General features: G+C 46.9%; 1 protein-coding gene across 4 annotated transcripts in view; it reads left to right on the forward strand.

Moving 5' to 3' along the window:
* HOOK3 (hook microtubule tethering protein 3) overlaps positions 1-21,590 on the forward strand; it is a 1,476,018-nt gene that overhangs the window by 336,521 nt on the left and 1,117,907 nt on the right. For all 4 annotated transcript variants that reach the window (XM_085636641.1, XM_085636638.1, XM_085636639.1 and 1 more), the window contains exon 5: positions 17,503-17,635. Coding sequence is in view for 3 of the 4 variants with exons in the window: in XM_085636638.1 (XP_085492764.1) it covers positions 17,503-17,635 (133 nt within the window). In the remaining variant the exon portion in view is untranslated. The remainder of the gene's footprint in view (positions 1-17,502; positions 17,636-21,590) is intronic.

Consider the following 21,590-nt stretch of genomic DNA (forward strand, 5'->3'; position numbering starts at 1 on the left):
GTGTTCTACATTTATAATTTATGCTACAGTTAGTGAATGTTTTACATCCGCTAATCCCACTTTGTGATTGTCCTGACAGTGGCCCAATTGGCGCTGTCTTGTGTAAATAGTCCCCTGTAGATACTGCCCAGTGCCAGTTGGCACAGTGTATATTATGTGATTATGATCTAAGGTGTTATTATAATACAAAGGCTATTTTTTATATATAACCTTGTGTGGAGTTTCTGTTGTGGTGTGCCTGGGGTGGTGTTGCTGTGTGCGTGCGCAACCGCTTTACACATTGCCTCCGGGATAAGCCTGACTGCTCGTGCCAAGCTACCAAGGGGGTGAGCAGGGGTTATCTTTGGCATGTAACTTCCTTGCCCTGACTAAAGTGGTGGTTTCTGCCTGGCTTTGGCGCAAGCCTTAGCCAACCAGAAATCCCATTTCTAACAGTGAGCATAAGAACGATGGATTTAACCCAGATCTATTGACTGAGGGAGAATGTTTGATTTGCTCTGCATTCCGTCCATCATCTGTGTCTTTTACCATCCCACAACAGCCTTGATCATTCAGTATCAAATAGCTCCCATGCGAGAGCAGCGCGAACACTGGATGAATCACGGCAGCTGGGGAACCCTTCAACTGACAGGATAAGTTAGCAATCAAAACGTTACAGGCCCCTTGGAGTGAAATATCCTTACAAACTAGGGACCCACTTAAAGCACTTCAGTTTTACTGCTGAGAAAAACTTCAGTGTCCCTGTTCTTGCATCTAAATCTGTCCTGTTATTCCGAGCACTCATGTAGGTACCCTTCTCTAGCGTTTCATACCTGCCTACCTGGTGATACTGGAGACAGTATTGAAATTGGAAAGTCGTGACTGGCAGTGTAATGTAGCCATGGATTAACCATTCTGTTGAAGGTGACTCAGTCACAGTAAAAAGTAATTTGTCCAATTCTTCAATGTGCAATATGGTATATTTTGCATCTATTCGTGCCATTACTATCTGTCAAACAATCTATCAAGTTTTTGTAAAGTGCACTACTCACCCATGACGGTCTCAAGGCGCTGGGGGTGGGTGTGACTTTCGGTTAGATTGTATGCAGAAAACAGTCATTCTGTCGATGTAACGCCAGGGCACGTGGCCAGAACGTAATGATTGCAGCATCAAGCTTTGCAGTTTGATGGACCGCAATTGTGATTGTCCATGTTGTAGAATAGACAAATCATGTTCCATTATATCTATTGAAGAAGACGCAACGTTGCCCGGTGAATACATGCTGGATGTTAGACCACATTGTCAACCACAGCCAAAGCGTTTTCTAGGTCGACCCTATCAATCTCACGCAGTCTCTCAGCAGCCGCCTGCTGAGGCATAGTTCGTTGTAAATAGCATAGGAAAAGTTTTCCACGTGGCTTGTGGAGGCCTAACAAAAAATTCCAAAGATCCATGTCATCTGAGAGAAGGGACAAGTTTCAAGGTTTTCAGCCACTCTAGGCTTGACTTCCCAACACTGTAAGATGTTACCCCCTGAGTGTTCTGATTGTACATAGCGCTGACTAGGCCTATAGATACTAAACCCTTCGGTGGTACCCCACAATCTTGACTGACACCTATTTGTGTCGATAGGCAAAACCAACTATCCATTCCAATTGGGGTCTGATGAACTAAGTGTGTAGTATGGTATCCAATGTATCCTCATAGTGTTGTGTGTAGTTTTGCCAACCCTCAAAGCGTGTAAGCGAGGGAATCCGAGCTGTGTTCAAATACTTGATCTTGGCTAGACCTAGAGAGGGAAGTCTGTTGCACTGTGTTCAGGAAAAGCATTTGATGTGATATGAGGCATGCTCCAAAAAGGGCCTCAGTTCCCTGAACCTGCCAATATTTAGTCCCCCCAGACAGATTTTGTGTCTATAGTGTCCCTCCAAAAATCAAAACCCTGTAAAGACAGTTCGAAAATAAAAGAAGCAGAGTATATCAGCTTGGTGTTAGTGAGCATATTGTTCTTTGCAGGTGTAGGTGCAAGCCTATAATTATAAGAAGCCGGGTCTAAAGTGTTAAACCCAGAGAAATAAGCAAACTTCTGTGCAAATGTTGTTGAACTACCTTTCGGTGGTGTTGGGCAATGTTCCCATTGATAGTAAGTGATAACATTATGTGGGACACTTGCTTTGCGCAAAAAATGGTGTCCATAGTGCTGGTATCAAAAATGATGTCAAAATTAGATTTACCATCATACAATTCATCATTTGAAAATGCAGCAGATTGTTCTAAATCAGACAGCATAGTATTTACAGTTTCAAAGTCCCAATCATCAGTGAAAGTACAAGAGGTGATGATATCACTTAAAGACATTTAAATTAAGTGTGGTATTTTTAAAATTTCATGAGGACCATATACATTATAGGAAACGATGTCCCCAACTATTGCTTCAGGAACTGGAACTGCTGTAATGTTCACGAAGGACAGGTCCTTCTGTTCACAGTGTGAAGATGTATGTGGTTTCAGGACCAAGTTCACATGTTGGACTACAGAGCCTTCTGGGAGATTATGTCCATTCAGGAGCAAGAAAAAGACAGTCACTATACCAATCCAAAGGACTAGGAACAGTAGACGAAATGCAATCCAGAGCTGTAGCCATGGAAAAACAAAGTAAGTCTTTTTCAGCCAAAGGTAGAAATCATAAATTTGTTGTTTTTGGGAAACATGAGCTGGCGGTGACTCTGGTTCACTTGAATCCAATGAGATATTGTCAAAACCGATGAAGTAGCCAGACACAGTCCGATCTATCTTTGGTAGCTCGGCAGATTTTGTGGAACTGGCAGATGCCTCCTGTCGAGACATATTCAAATAGATGTCGGTATTAGGCCAAATTGAGATCTGTGTTTTATTTGTAGTTTGTTACTGTTCAATTTCAACAGGTACAAGTTCCATTTCATTGTTGGTAACTTCTTCACTTCGCAAAGTGGAGTCTTCAAAAGTTATTAATCTTTACTCCTGAACTTCCTGTATGGTAGCAAGAGGAGATCCATGACTACCCAGGAGCCCACGCGGCCTACTGTTGAGTATTGGCCACATAGTGTGGGTTGATCAGATCAATTGAGATTAATCTCTTTTTTATTTGCAGCTGGCAAGGGGCAGAAGAAGTACTGTTCTTGTTCCTTCAACAGCCAGGAGAGGTACATGTGCTCTGCAAGATGGCCCAAATTGTTTTTTTGTCCGCTATCTTTTCTCTGACCAGGTCCCCAATCTTCGGGACCCGGGCAGGTCTTGCCAGCACAGCTTTCACTTCTCTAGTGGCGGTGCGTTTTACTTGGATGTTGCTTTGTAATGCCTGGAATTCATTGAGTTCCTGTAAAACTGCCAAACGATCATTGATGTCAAATGGTTTTTTCATCCGCCACTGTGCTGCCACAGTCGAGGTCAGGTACCCACATTCTTATACCGAACAGGACTTCATATGGAGTACGCCCCCCTAGGGACTTTCTTGGCATGTTAAGTGCCCTCTTGACCCCATATAGTTGAATGACCCAACTGACACCTGATCCTGATACCCTAGCTGTTCAGGATTGCTTTAAGTCCTGGCTCTTCCTCTCCAGGATCAAAATTACCTCTGGATAATACTGGGAGGGGTACCGCAAGGTCACACCTAAACTTCCCATGGCTTCTTTGTAAGCCCTTGAGTTAAAAGCAGGGCCACGGACGGAATGTAATGTGCCAATTGCATATGTCTCTATGAAGACTAGCAAATCCTTTATAACAGTTCGGGTGTCAGCCGAGCGCTGAGGCCAAACCCACAGGAATCTAGAGTATGAATCCACTGTCACCAAGATGTACTTGTAAGCCCCGCCAGATTGTAAGGGGCCGTAGTGGTCCAAATAGAAACATCAGAGAGGTCTGTCTGAAATCAGTAATGGCGTTTGTGGTGGACGTGCTATGGTAGAACCCTTCATCTGCTGACAGATGTCGCACTGAAGGACAAAGCCCATGGTCTGTTTAGCAAGACCTGGCCATGAGTAATGCTGCTTTAGTAGCAAAATAGTCACAGCGATACCTGTGTGTGATGAACCCAGACCCTTGTGTGCAGCTAGAATTAATCCTAATCTACGATCCATGTTTGGTATTAATCTATACCCCACTCCTTGAATTTGAGCATGCAAATGTTTTGCACATCTAACATTTAGGAGTACTTGAGTGGAAAACCTTTTGGCAAGGTTGAGCTGTTGCACGTAGTGTTTATAGCTGTCATTATCTGTCCATCTATCCTTGTACTAGAATGAGTGATTGCAGCAACGGCAGCAGTTCGCACTGGCGCCTTGGTGGCTTCACCAGCCAATGAATTCTCTTCAAAGTGCACACCAATACGCCGATGGCTCAATGTGTGGATTACATGAGCCCTTGGCAAGCATTTTTTCAGCTTTGCCACTTGTTCCCAACGCAACTTGTGCTTTATTGTGCAACCTTTGGAATCTCTAAACCCATTCTGGCCCCAATAGTGAAGATATTCATTGTAAGACTGGACACAATAAAACAAATCGCACAAAATGAGTGTGGGGAGTTCCCGATCCGTTTTCTGTAGTGCCGTATCAGGGCTTTCAGTTCTACCAACTGTGCCGTGCAATCTTCTAGAGACTGAGTCTGTGTATTGCTAGGACGGAACTTGACGTCCCGCATACGTCCCTTCACAATCGCACATGCTGCGCTGTATTACAGTTTACTTCTTACGGCAGACTGGGCAGACCCATCAGTAGAAATTATGTATTTTTACTGGTCTAGAGTTTCATTTGGGAGCGGATATTCTTGTTCGTACTGCTGGAATGCTTGTGTCTTTAATGTAGAATCAAATTTATAGTCTACATCAGTGAGAGAATTAGCCCATTGTATCCATCTTGGATGCAGTGCTTTTGCGTTTGGAACGCTTGCTTTGATAACAGCCTTTAAGGTTGATACTGGAGTCATGACAATTATGCGTTTCCCCTGTGCTAGTGCTCTTTCTCTCAATACAGCAGTTTGTACTTCTGGCAGTGTTTTTTCTGTGGATGCAAAACGCATTTCAGCGTTTGTGTACAAATGAGATTTGTGTGCTATGGGTACCGTTTCGTCTTTATTGTGGGTGAGGTAAGTGTACCCTGACTGACTTGCGACTACGGCGATCACCAAATTAGTGGTGTTTGTGTTTGGAAGCTGTCATGTCAGCTTGTACGGAGCAGAGAATTTGTGTGTTCCTGTGTCCAATGTTGAACTGAAAAATCAGGTCTGATTAGGGTGTAGAAAGGTTTAACCCTTTCTGCGTGATCCAAAATGTATGTTCTGCCAGAATTTAGGAATCCTAAAATGAACTGTAAACTTTTCAGAGTCTTTGGAGGATGGAGCAGCACACATTTTTCTAAAAACAAATTAGCTGCCAGGCTTTTTCCTTCACTTGATAGCTCATATCCCAAAAATAGGACATTGAGGTGAGCAATTTTTGATTTTTTTTAATGTTACATTTGTAGCCCATTGTGGCGAACCCCAAAATTGTTGTTCACCCTGTTCAAATGATCCAATATCTCATTGTCACTCAGATAAATATTATCTATGTAAGAAAAGCCTCCTTACCACCATTTTGAAGTAACTCTGATACTCTTGCTGAGAACAACCCTGGTCTATTCTTATACCCAAGGGGCAGTTTACAGAATTGCCGTTGAGAGCCGAGCGCTGAAAATGCTGTCAAATATCTACTTTCATGCGCTATATTGTGGCAAAAGAATCCAGTTGAGATATCTAGTCTTGTTTTGTATTTTGTCCGCACAATTTTATTCATTAATACGGCAATGTGTGTATTTTGTACTGCAAATGTTCATGTGCATTTGTTAAAATGCCTGTGGTCTAAAACTAAACATTATGAATTGTCGGGTTTCATTACGGGAAACAAAGGATTATTCATGGAAGAGGTGACATTTCAATCACACCTTGGTATTCAAGTTGATCTAGGACCTCCCTGACTTCTTTCCGTCATATTTTATTGGGTACTGCCACTGTGGAGTAGGAGTAGATTTTAATGGGATTTCATGGTGAGGTGACTCAGCATCCCACCCTACATGATTGCAGTAGAGTGCGGGAGCTAGCAGTAACACCCACTCCTGCACGTATGAATGTTTTGATGACTCTGGAACGAGGTTGGAGAAAGCCGGTAAAATTACATCTTCCCACTTAGGGCACTCTATAATGAACTCAGGTGGCCTATCTTTTTTCAGCCAAAAGGATGTCGTAGCCATATGTCAGCTTCTCCCAAAAGAGACCTTTCATGTTCCTCGGTATGTCCCCCTCCATTTGGAGCATGATTTTGTATAAATGATGTGGGACACTTATCCTTGTATCTGGTTTTTCTACCATGATATGTTCATTCAACAATGCTGTCACCAAAAATTCCATCAGGCTCTGGCGAGCTATTGTTACTTGTGTTGCGCTGTCGAACATCATCAGAGCCCATTCCCCGTTCAATAGTAGTCCTCAAGTAGTCTGGGCATTTCTTATTTTAAGGTCAGCTACTTTCTTCTTTTTAAATTAAGGTTTAATCTTGGGTTTATCTTTTTGTTTGATAATGTAGCGTGAAGTGAGATGTATCTCCCTTTGCAGCTTGACTTGCTCTTCTGATCTGTGTTCTGACCATCCTTCCCTCTCCGTGTTTTTTGATGAACCCTGAAAGGAACGTGAGGAACGTGCATCAGTATCCTAATACCTGTCAGGTTTTTTAATATCACGGTTTCGAAGATGATATTGTTTCTCAGAGGGCTCCTGTTGAGGAGACCCAACCTGTGATGCATTCTGCTTATTATTTTTTGATTGTTTTCCCATTTCTTTTTAGACTAATCGGGTGCTGGCTTCAAGTTATCCTTTTCAGGAGTAGTCGTTACTTGTGGCTTCCCAGATCTAGCGCCCAACTTATCTCTACCCAGCGAAGCATAGGTTTGTTCGATAATCTTAAGTAGTTCTTGCTCCTTTTGTGCAGGAGTGAATTCCCTCAGGTGTTGGCGTATAGCCACCGCTGCTGCCTCCCCTTTTGTGTTCCCTAACATAATTTCTGATACCTGGGCAAAATTGCCCATCAGTTTCATCCTCCAGTCCAGGGCAGGTTCTGCCCCATACTCATTCTGTATTTGTTTCAATACATCTGAAATAACTGTTATTGAGGGGTACAATAAGTTCTGATATAAACGGCAGCGAAAACTACTCTGTAGTCTCACATTTGTTGTGGTGTGGGGGGAGGACGTATGCTCATGGTACGTTAACGGGACTTCTACGTCCACGTATGGAAGATATTCTTCAAGTTTGTCATCTTCAATGTGAATATGAAACAAATGTGTGTGTGCATCTGCAGGCGGGAATCGAACCCAAGAATAGAATACCTCTGTTCTGAATGCCTTGTGTGCCTCATAGATGAAGGTAACATTACCACACATTGCCAGGAGGCCAAATTCCAAATTCTGTTAATTTCATAGTAATTGCATGTTTTCAATGTTCTGTAATGTTAAGAACAACATCCTGATCTTCCTCCCCTGCATTTGCAACGTCATCTCCATTAACAGACATTGTGAAGGGAAGTGATAAGAAAAAGAGATAAGGTTTTGGACAATGTGGGAAATTGTAATCCTTCAAGCTTGTATAACCTACAGCCAAAATATAGGGTTTACCTACTCAGCTGCGGCAGACTTCCCTTCCCAATCTCTCCGAGAAAGCACGACTGAACTACTCAGATTTTACCGTCAAATAATAACCAAACCAACGTTGGTGGGGCCATCTTGTGTTTTTACTACAAATACATAGGATCTGCACGTTTAGACAACATAAACTAAGGGATTAGTGTCAAGACTGATTCCAGACACCCGTGCAGGATTTGTTGGCCTATAGACCAGCTATCTCAGGTGTACTCCTAGCATGTATGTGGGTGTAAAGCCAAGAAACCCATCGGAAAGAGCCTACCTCATTACCTGATGGGAGAGAATGAAGGACCCCGTCTTGGTCTCGAGTTGTACACCCCACAAGGTATTTCAGACCGCTACATGTTGAAGCTTCTGCAGGCCGGGACCTCAGTGTCTGTGTGGTAGCGTCTCCTTCACTAGTGAAGGTGCAATTTTATACAGAAAAGGTAGCCTCAGGAGTTCTACCACAATCAATATGTTGCGAGTACGATTATGTAGATGAGCCTAAATCAGTAATTGCAATCATGCAAAGTAGCCTGGTCGCCCTGGGATGAAAGATAGCGATGACTTTTGCAGACAGATATGTACGTCATGGGCAAGGGATTTTGCTAAGATTCCTAATGCATAATAAATGAGGTTAGTTTCGAGGAAACCAATCAACATTTATTCAGCACGTAATCTATGTAAAAGATCAGTGCTAGAATCCTTATATAGAGTAGGGTAGAAAAAATGTAGGTAAAAGTTTACTTTTCTACTTAGAACTAGTTTAGGGGACATAACACTCCCACCCATAAAGGGGAACTGGTGCAGGTTTTTCACAGACAATACCACCATTATGTGGTACTGCAATGAACAGGGTGTGATTGGGACCTGAATCCTTTCCAAGAGTTCTTCCTCCTATGGGAAAGGCTGAGGGCATCTCATTGTTCGTGCAGCAACTGGCAGAATCTTTAAACGCCAGAGCAGGGCAAACTCAGCCAGCATTGCCCACTGGATAACAAATGGGTGCTGCACTCCAAGGTGTCTTCCGGCAATGGACAGAACCCTGGCTCGATCTTTTCTGTACCACAGAGAAGGTGTAGTGTCCAAACTGCATTGGAGATCCATGGGAGTTCTTGCTCATAGGCTCCTTTCACTTGATTTGGAGCTCGAGACTCCCATATGCCTTTCTTCCTCTCCTGCGTAATGTTCTGAAAAAGATCATTAACGACTGAGCATAAGCCATGCTAGTGGCCCTGGACTCGCCGAGGAGTGTGGTGCCTGGAACTCTTCTGGTCATGAGCATTTGTCCTATGATCCAACTGCCTCTTCAGGAGGAAATTCCTGTCGCAGCAACAGGGCAGGATTCTCAATCTGAGCCTGAACAAACTATATCTTCATACTTGAAGACTGAGTGGCTAGAGTTGGTGGCTTTTGATCTCCCTTCTGAGGTAGTGAATGTCATCCTGGCTCCCAGGCCCCTCTTTTTTTAAATTCTGCTGCATCTTTGGACAACAATGCTTTGCTGGGGCAACAGTTACAGTTGGCTCTTTCAGTCTTTTATGTTTACCTGATCATCTGTTTTTGTTTAATTTTGTTACTCTGTTGTGATGCTTTTCTCAAAGTGCCGATTCATATGCTTCCTCCTACACCGTTTGTGATGCTCCATTGGGACCAAAGTCTAGTTCTATCTTTCCTCATATGTACGCCATTTGAACCAATGCACTGCTTGTCTTTTCAACTGCTCACCTTGAAGACTGCATTCCTCATAGTGATAACGTTTGCTCATTGTGTGAATGAATTGAAAGTACTATTTTTCCAGCAACCATGGAGCACCTTCCTTCTGGACAAACTAGAACTACGTGCTTAAACAACATTCCTTCTAAAAGTAATCCCATCTGTACACATAGACCAGTCTAGCACACTGCCAGCTTTCTTCATCCTGCCTCATCTTCCCAAGGATGAAGAGAGCTCTGAACCTTTACATCGATTGTACCAATGAACATGAGGTGGACGATCAGCTCTGTGTAGGCTTCTCTGTGGTGCATAAGGAAAAAGCAGACCGAACTAAACCGTCTCCAGATGGATTGCACTGGGCATCAAAACCGATTATGGCTTGGTCAAGAAACAGCCTCCAGAAGACCTACATGCTCATTCTGCCAGAGCAAAGGATGCTACCACAGCACTGGCATGTTAGGTGCTGGTCTTGGACATCTGTCAGACTGCTGTGTGTGTCGGTTCACATGTTCACAAAGCACTACTGCCTAGATCATCTGGTCCGGCAGGAAGGGTATTTTTCCCAATCTGTCCTTCAGTATTTTGTGATCCGTTTCATTCCACTGGCTCCCCACTTTGGGAGGTAATGCTTTAGTATCTGTTCACAAGGTGAGGAATCTGCAGTTAGAAGTATCCATTAGAAAAACAAGTCACTCTACTTTGGTAACTCTTTCTGGAGAATGTTTTATATAACCACAGATTCAGAACTGACTTCACTTCCCCACCTGCCCCTTCTGTATAATACACTCTTTTGGTACATGATAATAATGCTCCAATGTATAGATCTGCACACTGGCACAGTCTGATTTCTAAGGATCTGTGTCCGAAAGACAGACAAATATCAGAAAGAAACGGACGTCAGTGCGCAACGGTGGCGGCTGTGTATGGGCATGATGTCCCATCTGGGGTTTTAATGGAGCCGTACAGTGCCACCTACTGATTGTGACGGCTGTGTATGGGCATGATGTCCCATCTGGGGTTTTAATGGAGCAGTACAGTGCCACCTACTGATGTGTGAGGAAATTGCTTAAGAACATTCTCAGGATCCAGTCTGGCACTTTGTGGTATTCGCAAGGTGCGGAATCTGCGGTTAAAATATCACCAGAAGTGTGTTACTGAAGGTAAGTAACTTTTTCCTTTGGGCACTACTTTTTATTGGTAGCTCATTACAGGCTGATGATTTATTCTCAGTGGTTTTATATTGATGGTGTACTGTCAGATCCAATGAAGGTTTTTCCCCTAGGAGAGTAAAAATCAGAAAAGTAATCCGAGGAAGAACATCTCTGCAAAAGAGTCTAAGTGTGTAACATCAAAATATCCTGATCAGAAGCCTCCCTTTTGGGGTGCAGAGTTCTTCTGGGAGCAACTTAATCAGTGGAGGGTGATCTTTTCTGAGTTGTTGGTTCTGAAACTCCTGGAGGGGGAAAGGAGTGCTTAATGTTCAAATAGTAAAGGATACTTGTTGATCATTGTTTCTAATGGATACATCTGCCAGTGGATTCCTCACCTTGTGAATATCCCCTGCGCCAGCATTCCACGGAACTTTTTTCCCCAGCTCTCTACGCCGACGTGGACGACGTCAAAATGCATCGGCTCCGCTCGCGACTCCGTATGACATCACCAGAGCCATAAGAGAGCCATGTGATGACGTCGGTTCCCATTTTTCCGCGCCGTCGACGCGCAACGGTTTTTCCAGCACTCTCCTGCTACTTTGTAGTCGTTTAGTGGTTACTGTTGGAGAAAATTGTCTTGTCTTCGACTAGGAAGTCTGGTTTTAAACCCTGTAGGGAATGTGTGGGCCACATGTCAATGACAGACCCCCATGAAGATTGCTTGTAGTGCCTTTCATCCGACCACGACGTGGAAGATTGTTCCAGCTGCAGAAGGATGAATCCCAAGGCCTTGAAAGAAAGGGAGGCGAAGCTCTTCGTGGCCAAGGCTAAGAAGGAGAAGAGAGGTAGGAAGAAGGAAAGATCGAGACCGGAGTCGTCGACTTTGCATTCTTCTAAGTAGAAGAAGCATCATAAGAAGCGGAAGCATTCCTCTCGGCGCCGGTCTTCGAAGAGCAAGGCGTGGAGATCGACTGAGGCGTCGAAGCAAGGCTGTGTCTCCTTCTCCGTCTAAGTCTCCTGAGGGATCTCCTTTGCCGAAGCGGACTCCGCCGCAGTCCCCGGCGCAGTCCCCGGCGCAGTCACTGGCGCAGTCACCGGCGCAGTCACCGGCTCAGTCACCGGTTCCAGTGGAGTCTTCGGCTTCGGAGGCCGAGCAAGAGAAAGAGCCTTCTCCAGAGCCGGATGATCCTGCGGCGCCTGTGGAGGACACTGCGGCTCCGGTACCAGGTACTCCACAACCGGATCCGAGATTATTCCCTTATCCGCAGTTCCCGACTCCGGGTGCGGATTCGACGCATTTTTTAAATGCGATGTATGGGATTTTCCAACGGGCTGCCTTCCCATCCGGCGCACCTACTGGTCCCGTGGGTCCTATGGCTTATACTCTGGGAGTGCCGCAGCATTATGCTCAGGCCCCGTTTATGCCCTTCCTGTCGATGGCGCCTTAGTGGCATTTTCCGTCGCTGTCTGGGGATCCATCTCGGCTTCGATTGGATCGACCTTCTTCGGAGCCTTCCTCGACGCCGTTGCCGACTCCCTCGGCGCCTCCGACTCCACGTTCGGTTCCACCGACTCCGCGTACGGCTCCACCGGCGCCGGCTCCTCGGATCCGTTCAAGGAGGGAGGCCCAGAGGGTCTTAGAGGAGGAGCGTTATAGAGTGGAGGTGGAGGAAGGTGAGGTGGATACATCTTCCAACGAATTTGAAGGGATTCAGGAGGCTAGTGGCCTGGATACGACTCCGGAGTGGGAGCATTCTTCCTCTAGGTCCTCTCCACCGCAGGAGCTGGCTCCTTACCATCTTGTGATAAAGAAGGCCGCAGAGTTGCTGGACTTGCAGTTGCCCTCTGCGGAGTATAAGCCTAATCTTCTGACGGAGGTGTTACTCGCCTACCTCGACCAGTGAGCCTTTGCTGCCCTTTAATGAGGCTATTTTGGAGCCAGTTATGGATGTTTGGCGTAAGCCACTCTCTTCGCCGGCAGTCTCCAGACAGGTGGCGAGAAGATATAGGGTGGCACCTGGGGATCCAGGTTTTCTATCTTCACACCCTTCTCCAGAAAGTCTGGTGGTACAGGCGTCGTGCTCGAAGCATGCTTCAGGGGCTTTTCCTCAAACTCCTGCGGATAGAGAGTCTAAGAAGGCGGATCAGGCGGCTAAAAAGACCTTTTCGTCTGGGAGCATGGCGCTTAAGTCCACTAATGCCACCTGCTTGCTAGGGCGCTATGTTCATGCTCTTATGGACTCAATGAAATCGTTAGCCCCTAAGTTGCCAGAAGGTGATAAGGCGTCCTTTATGGAAGTGGTGACGGACACTCAGGCTGCTGCAAGGCAGGTGATTCAGTCGAGGCTTGATACGGCTGATTCAGTGGCAAGGATAATGGGGTCATCTATAGCCACTAGGAGGCAAGCGTGGCTTCGTTCGTCTGGCTTCTCTACGGACGTTCAGGCCACATTGGTGGATTTGCCATTTGACGGACAGAGGCTTTTTGGTGAAAAGGCTGAATCCGCCTTGCAGAGGTTTAAAGAGAGCAGGGTGACGGCGAAATCTTTAGGTCTGCAGGCTCCTGCTAAAGGATTTGGGCGTAAGAAGTTCAGAGGTTTTGGGAGGACTTCATTTCACTCCTTCCGGCAGCCTCAGCAGCTGCAGCAACAGCAGCAGCAAAATCCCCTCTATAGGTCCTATAGAGGGAGACAAAGCGGTCGGAGAGCTTCTGGCCGCAACCCCTCTTCGTCTTCTACCTCCTCTGCTCCCAATGAAGCTTCAGGGAAGCAGCCCTAGATCCCCCATCCTGGAACGAGTAAGACCTGTGGGGGGTCGGGTGTCCCACTTTCTGCGAGGTTGGAGATCTGTTACAACCGACCTTTGGGTTTTAAACCTGGTGGAGACTGGGTATGCCCTTCCCTTTCGGGAGTTTCCTTCCCCTTACCCTCCTTGCCAGGGTTACTGCTCAGAGGACCATCTACTTCTTCTACAGAAGGAAGTGTTAGCTTTGCTTCAAAAGGGTGCGATAGAGGTGGTTCCAGAGCAGGAAAGGAGTCAGGGATGCTACTCCCGGTATTTCCTTATTCCCAAGAAGGACGGCAGATTGCGTCCGATACTGGACCTCAGAGTCTTGAACTTTTACCTGAGACAGGAGAAGTTCAAGATGCTGACGCTTGCGCAGGTTCTTCAAGCGTTGCAGCAAGGAGACTGGATGGTGTCGCTCGACTTGCAGGACATGTACTTCCATGTCCCAATCCTGAAGTCGCACAGGAAGTATCTCCGTTTTACGGTTGGGTCGCAACATTACCAGTTTGCGGTCCTCCCGTTTGGTCTTACTACCGCACCTCGAGTCTTCACGAAGGTGATGGCAGTGGTGGCAGCCCATCTCAGGAGGTCGGGGATTCCGGTTTTCCCCTACCTGGACGACTGGCTTCAGAGGTGGTGCAACGTCATCTGCAGGTAACATCTCGACTGTTATACGACTTGGGTTTTTCAATCAATGTGCCCAAATCTCACCTGGTGCCCTCTCAACGCACCCTGTTCATAGGGGCAGTACTGGACACTACTGTGTGTCGAGCATTTCCTCCTCCTCAAAGAATTCTCTACATTCAGGAGATGGTCCCTTTATTCCACAATGGAGCGGTTGTTCTAGTTCTGAAGGTCCTTCGCCTGCTCGGTCTGTTCGCCTCCTGCATTCTGTTGGTCAACCATGCACGCTGTCACATGAGGGCACTCCAGTGGTGCCTCCGCAGGCAGTGGTATCAGCACAGCGGAGATCTCAAGGAGTCGATCAGGATCTCCAGAGAAGCTGCGGTGGATCTGTCTTGGTGGAGCGTGGAGGGCAATCTGTCCCACGGAAAGCCCTTCCATCTACCTCCATCGGTGGCCACAGTGATTACGGATGCATCCACTTCAGGGTGGGGTGCTCATCTGGGGGATCTGGAGATCAAGGGTCTTTGGTCTCCAGAGGAAAGGTTGCTTCACATCAACCTTCTGGAATTGCGGGCGATTCGTTTGGCGCTCAAGGCCTTCCTCCCTTCCCTTACCGCGATGTGGTATGTCAACAAACAGGGAGGAGTGGGGTCGCATTGTCTCTGCAGAGAGGCTCTGCGTCTATGGTCCTGGGCTCCGGACCATCGGATTTGTCTGATGGCAAATCATCTGGCCGGAGTTCTGAACGTGCGTGCAGACAGTCTCAGTCGGCAGTTCTCCGCCGACCACGAGTGGTGGCTCCATCCGGAAGTTGTTCGTCACGTCTTTCGGACGTGGGGGACACCTCGGGTGGACCTATTCGCCACCGGCGAGAACGCGCACTGCCCGTCGTTTTGCAGTCTACAGTATCCGATGCAGGGGGCGTTGGGGGACGCGTTTCAGTTGAGTTGGGGCTCGCAACTCCTTTACGCGTTTCCTCCCATACCCTTGATTCCTCGGGTTCTGAGGAAGATTCGCCAAGACCGGGCCCAAGTCATATTGGTCGCCCCGGATTGGCCAAGGAGGGTGTGGTATACAGATCTTCCCCACCTCTCCTCGTGCCCTCCGCTCAGTCTCCCTCTGAGGGCAGACCTCCTCTTACAATCGGAGGGGCAGGTTCTACACCCCCTCCTCCAGAGCTTACACCTACATGCCTGGAGATTGAACGGGGCAACCTAAATTCCTTCTCTCTCCTGCCAGATGTGGTGGATGTTATTTTATCGGCCAGGCGACACTCCACCAAGTCCATTTACTCATATAGGTGGTCTAAGTTTGTTAAATGGTGTGGAGAGAGATCCATTGACCCTGTAAAAGCCCATCTTTCTGATGTGCTTCAGTTTGTTCTTTCCTTGGCTCAGCATAGTTGTGCTGTGGCCATGGTCAAGGGCTATCTATCGGCCTTATCTGCTTTTCTATGTCTTCCTGATCAACCGTCATTATTTAAATCTCCGATTGTACTAAGGTTTATCAAGGGCCTTACAAACATGTTTCCTCCTACTCCTTTTGTAATGCCACAGTGGGACCTTAATCTTGTCTTGACTTTTCTGATGGGGTCCCCGTTTAAGCCTCTTCATAGCTGTCCGCTGAGGCTTTTGTCCTTTGAAAACGGTCTTTCTTGTAGCCATAACCTCGGCAAGGAGGGTGAGTGAGCTTCAAGCTCTTAGTTCTAAACCCCCTTTTCTCACATTACATGCTGAAAGGATGGTACTTAGGACCAGGGCTGCTTTCCTGCCTAAAGTAGTTACTCCGTTTCATTTGGGGCAGTCTATTACTCTCCCTGTTTTTTATCCTCCTCCTCATCCCTCCAAAGAGGAGGAAAGGCTTCATCGCCTGGACCCAAAAAGAGCTGTTAGCTTTTACTTGGACAGAACGAAGGACTATCGTCTGGACGATCAGCTCTTCGTGGGTTCTGTTGGACATTCCAAAGGAAGAGCGGTGCACAAGCGCACTCTATCAAGATGGATCATCCTTGCCATCAAGATCTGCTATGCCCTGGCTGGTAAGGTTCCACCTGAGGGTATTAGGGCTCATTCAACTAGAGCTAAATCATCTACATCTGCTTTGGCCAGGGGTGTTCCTGTGGCAGATATTTGTAAAGCCGCGACTTGGGCCTCCCTCCATACTTTCGCAAAGAATTATTGCTTGGACTCTGAGATGAGGAGGGAGGGCCACTTTGCGCGCTCTGTCTTGCAAGACTTTCTGGTATAGGAAGGTGGACACCCTCCTCCGGGAGTGGGGACTGCTGTGGGAATCTATTCACAAGGTGAGGAATCCACTGGCAGATGTATCCATCAGAAGAACAAGTTACTTACCTTCGGTAATGCTTTTTCTGGTGGATACAGTATCTGCCTGTGGATTCCTCACTGGCCCACCCGCCTCCCTGTTGTCCACCTTTGTATACCTTAAAAGTTGTCTTGTTTGAGATGTTGTTATGCTTTCTGGTACATTGGTAGGAAATGCTCGTTTGATTTAGCTTTCCTTTTGTTTATGTACTATGTATATTTGATTGTATATTGTATACTGTGTATGCTTCGAATTTGTCGTTGGTCCACCTGTGCGCCTCGGGGGCACGGAAAAAATGGGTGGAACTGACGTCATCATGCCGACGTGGCTCTCTTATGGCTCCGGTGACGTCATACGGAGTCGCGAGCGGAGCCGATGCATTGTGACGTCGTCCACGTCGGCGTAGAGAGCTGGGGAAAAAAGTTCCGTGGAATGCTGGCGCAGGGGATATTCACAAGATGAGGAATCAACAGGCAGATACTGTATCCACCAGAAAAACCGTTACCGAAGGTAAGTAACTTGTTCTTTACACTGTTCAGCACCACAAATATAGTAGTGTGGATTGAACAAACATGTTTTGTTAAATTTGATTTCCCCCTGCACAGTGGGGGAATGCGTGTTCTTTACATATATGTTAAGCACGGTGTCACTGTGTATATATCATTTTATTGGACCCATTATAAGGTCTGCGTTTTGTCTGAAGGCATATTCTCATGTATGGAAAACATAGGTAAGATAAACTCAATCTTACCAACAGGTATGATGCCTGTTTTGACCCACTTTGGGACAGTATATAATTTTTTGAGATGTGTTTGATTATTGTATTATTTCAGAGATCCCAAGCATGCAAGGTTTTAGAAGGGACCATTGAATAGTTCTCAACCGAATCCTTTTATTAAGACCTAATCGGACCTCAGTCTAATGTTGTATTTCCCGATTTGAACGAGTTTGGGCCACTATATTCATATCCTTTTAAAATGTATCTGAAAGATATTTACCTTCTTGCTACTGAATATGCCACAAGTGTGAGTAAGTTGCAGGTCCTCCCTGTCGATCTTCTGTTTTAATAACACAAATAGTCAAGCAGTTCTTAATTTTCAAACACACCTCTATTGCCCTGTCGTTTAGGTTACATGCTCTGTTGTATAAATTGGCAGCTGATATGAACGTTCTGATTTTCTTTTGTGATCGTGAACATTTGTCATCTAATAAATATATTGTTAATTTATGGCAGGTTTTGGGGCAGCAGATCAACGACTACATACATCCAGACGTTAATTTGATTGGCGAACACTCTGATGCAGCTGAACTTGGTAGAATGCTTCAGCTCATTTTAGGCTGTGCTGTTAATTGTGAGCAAAAGCAAGGTATGAACTTAAATTGCGAATTAAATTAACCTTTTCCAGTCAATGCCCAACACCTTTGAAACAACCTAAACTATAGTTCCTGTTTTGGGCTAGTCTCCATAGATGTTTTCCTAATTAGGCTGCACTGAAATTTGAAAGGTGCCTTATGTTCAGCAATTTAATTATTACACTGAGTATAGAACTTAACAGAAAAACTCTATTGTCCATGTTAGTATTCTAGCTTTGATTTGCTTTAGTTAAATCAATTGGACCTGATCGCAGCGGCTTCTTAAAAGAATCCCAGGATTGTAACTGTGTTGTCTGAATATCGTGAAAGCATTTATTCAGCCTAGTAGTGTGCAATAAGAAAAATATATTTGTAGCATGTCTTGCTGTAGATACACATGCTCTGCACACTCATGCCATCTAGTGTTGGGTGCGGATGTTTGCATGTATCAACAGGATACCAAGAGGTGGATATTGGGGAAACCACAATAGAGGGTGAGGCAAAGAATGTTCCAGCAGGCAGCCTTCACCAGCACAAAGCACCTACTCCCTACAACTTTTCCCTGACTTACTTTGATTCAATACTGTTACTGCCTATAGCTTCAATCATTCCCTCCCAATATTACCCCCTCGCTTCAAACCTCAGCGGAAGAGGTATGAACCCTCCTGCAGAAAGAAGCCATCAAATATATTCCCTTACAACGCCAACTCCCTTTACTTGCTTATCCTAAGAAGGTTGGGTCCCTTTCACGAATTCTTGATCTCAGGCCCCTCAACCGAGATATCCGGTTGAAACATTTCCACTTGGTAACCCTTCAGGATGTCATACCTCTGCTACATCAAGGTGAGTTCATGACAGTATTGGATTTAAATGCTGCATCTGTCCATAACCCCATCCACCTGACGCTACCTGCACTTCATGATATTTGGCCTTCATTATCAAGTCAATGTCTTAAGCGAGTGACCAAGCCAGCCAAGATGGCGGACATGTTTGCCTAGGGCTCCGCGACCTGGCCTTATCATAGTCCGTAATCCATACTGATGGGGGCCCCAAACCAAGACATTTAACACCGGCAGAGCCAGAGCCCGATCACCGCTAAGCCCGAGAGCCATTGCTGTAAGCCACGACAATTGCAAGGAGCACTCCTTGGCATCATTGAGGCCACCATGAGAGAGCCCTAGCGTGCACCTGCACTTGGACAGCACTGGTGGCTGTACAGCCAAGACTCCTCATCACCGAGGCAGAATACCACTGAGATTCAGCGCTAATGCCCCTGGGAGTCCCCTGGTCTGCTAGAAAAGAAAACACAGCGAATGCCACAGCTGCAAACCACGGAGTGACTAGGTCGGTCCCCCCTGGCACAGCGTCAGACAATGGTACCGTAGGCCGCGGACACACGAGGTGGGGGGCCAGGCCCAAGGGAATCGCTCCACCGTGGACCCCGGTCCGCTCGGAGAGCACAGCGAACGCCGTGGCGATCAATCAAGGAGCGACAAGGTCGATTTCCCCCCCAGCCCAATCGCCCTGTGGTGAACTGTGATTCCGTGGGCTACGGGCACACGCAGCGGAGGGCCAGGCCCGAGGAAATCAATCCAGCGCAGCAACAGATAGCTAACAGAGGATTCTACAGGTGAAGAGGACCACCGGATACCTAACTAATCATCGCCATAACACTAGCAAGCAGGGCAAAGTACCTGAGGAGTAGTCGAACGAAACACCATACTATACTCAATTCAGTGGCACCCAGCAGTTCCAGAAGACATTAGTAGCAGGCCGCAAAGCAAACACTGCCGCAGAGACCCGCCAATTATACGCCCATCCTGCTGGTGTGGATGCAGCAACCACAGTAGCGAGAGTAGAAACCAGTGGAGAGTGAGGACCAGCCGGCCGCGACATCGGTGAGTGACGCCAATTGATGCGGCCCCCCCCCCGAGCAACGAAGGGGATGCCCGTGGACGGAGCATTACACAGGCAAAAGCTTCGGGGTGAACAGTGTGCCACAACGGGACACAAAAGGACACTAGACCAATGCAAGGCAAACCCATACAGCGCGGGCCAACCAGGCAGGAATGGCGCTACAGCCTGACAGGTCACATAGTGCCAAAGGAAAGAGGTAGTAGATTGGACACCTGCCCCTAGATGCACACATAGAATGCGCACGCAAAGCACTGCCACCTGGAACCCAGCAGGAAACCCAGCAGTAAAGAGATACCAAAGACACGGGAGCCTGGTACCAAACCGGCAAGTCTGCTGGTAATAATCTATGAACGTGGTGAACATGCCTAGACGCCCCAATTAGAGGCAAGAAATATATGTGGACAACACTCACTTAAACCCACAGTTGGGCCCACAAGCCCCTAGCCTCAACTCCACCAAAAGAAACGCTCCAACCTGTGCAGCTTACTGAACCACTGCAATACTCGCGGCATAGTACGACCAGACACATTCATCCCAGTGAAACCATGGGCAGATTGCGATCCAATGCTGGACCACCAGGATCCACCCTGACGTAGAGCCACTCTCAGCCACTAAACCCCAAGAAGAGGAATCAGAACTGTTATCAACCCTCTCCATATCTGACAAGCTAGACAAAGTATTAGCAGCCATTGAACACTCCAGAATCACCTTGGAGATCAGATTTAGGGCTCTAGCTACAGAGCTCAACTTCCTACGCGATAGTCACCACAAATTAGCTGAGAAAGTCTCAGATGGGGAAAAGACACTTACTGACCTGCCGCCCCTGGCAAAATCACATCAGGAAAGGCTACGCAAACTCCGAGAACGGGTGATGACTCTGGAGGAACAAACAGGTTATCTAGAACGATGCTCACAAGGAAGTAACATTTACGTGCTAGGCCTACCGGAAGGAATTGAAGGCACAGACCCCATCAGCTATGTAGAAACCTGGTGGTGGTCCTTTACACCCAGTTCGGAATTTACCGCTTACGTCTCAGTGGAACCAGCACACAGAGTGCCATCCCGACGCACCCCTCCGGGTTCCTCCCCACGTCCGTAACTCATGAAGCTCCTCAAATTCCATGACAGAGATGCAGTGCTTCATGTGGCCAGGCAGCACGGACCCATAAGAATTGAAGATAAACACGTTCTGCGCTTCCCCGACTACTTGCGGGCCGTGCAACGCCAGCGATCTACATTCCTGGAAGTCAAGCGTCGTCTCTGCCAACACGGTCTCCAATACTCATTACTGTTTCCAGCACGTCTTAAGATAATACACAACGGAACCACAACATTCTTCACCAATCCTGCTGAGGCCTGCATCTGGTTAGAGCAACATCAACATGGCCTATTACGATCAATTCAGAAACGAATGGATCCACCACAAGAACACAAAGGCAAGCGCCGCCCTGATAAGAAAAGCAAACCACTCTCTGACTCCCTGCACCGCAGCCCTATAACGGGATCCCCCGACCTAGAGCAAATCAGTACAGAACGCAGAAAGGCTCTACAAGCAGCGGCAGACATTGTGCCACCCTCAGTGGACACAGATGACGAGAGAGGCCTGCACATATTAACCTCGGAGGAGGAGTGCAGTGACACAAACACCTCTCAAGCAGTTTCAATGACTCCACCTATAGTGACACTGCAAACGGTGGACACGACTGATGGATCACTAGCCAATCATAAATGTATATACATATATTGCATGCCGTGCCCAGAGTTAACTACTATCAAAATTAGTCTGCAACACCATAGGTATCACACGAACAACCGTATGGCCGCAACAACTACATAGATCCTACACAGGCCATCACAGTGCCATCCCGCCCCCACATAACACTAGAGAATTAGCATAATGCGCAGTTTGAACGTATTGCCCGTTGCGATAGGTCCCCAGTATTGGGATTTTTCACCACCCCAGTTCACACCCTTTTGTCCTCCCCTATACCCATGCTGCACATACAATGATGGTCGAGAGCCATGCGGATGGTGGTGATCACATTGATCATG

This window comes from Triturus cristatus, chromosome 2_1 (genome assembly GCF_964204655.1).
Source record: "Triturus cristatus chromosome 2_1, aTriCri1.1, whole genome shotgun sequence".
Classification (NCBI taxonomy): Eukaryota; Metazoa; Chordata; class Amphibia; order Caudata; family Salamandridae; genus Triturus; species Triturus cristatus.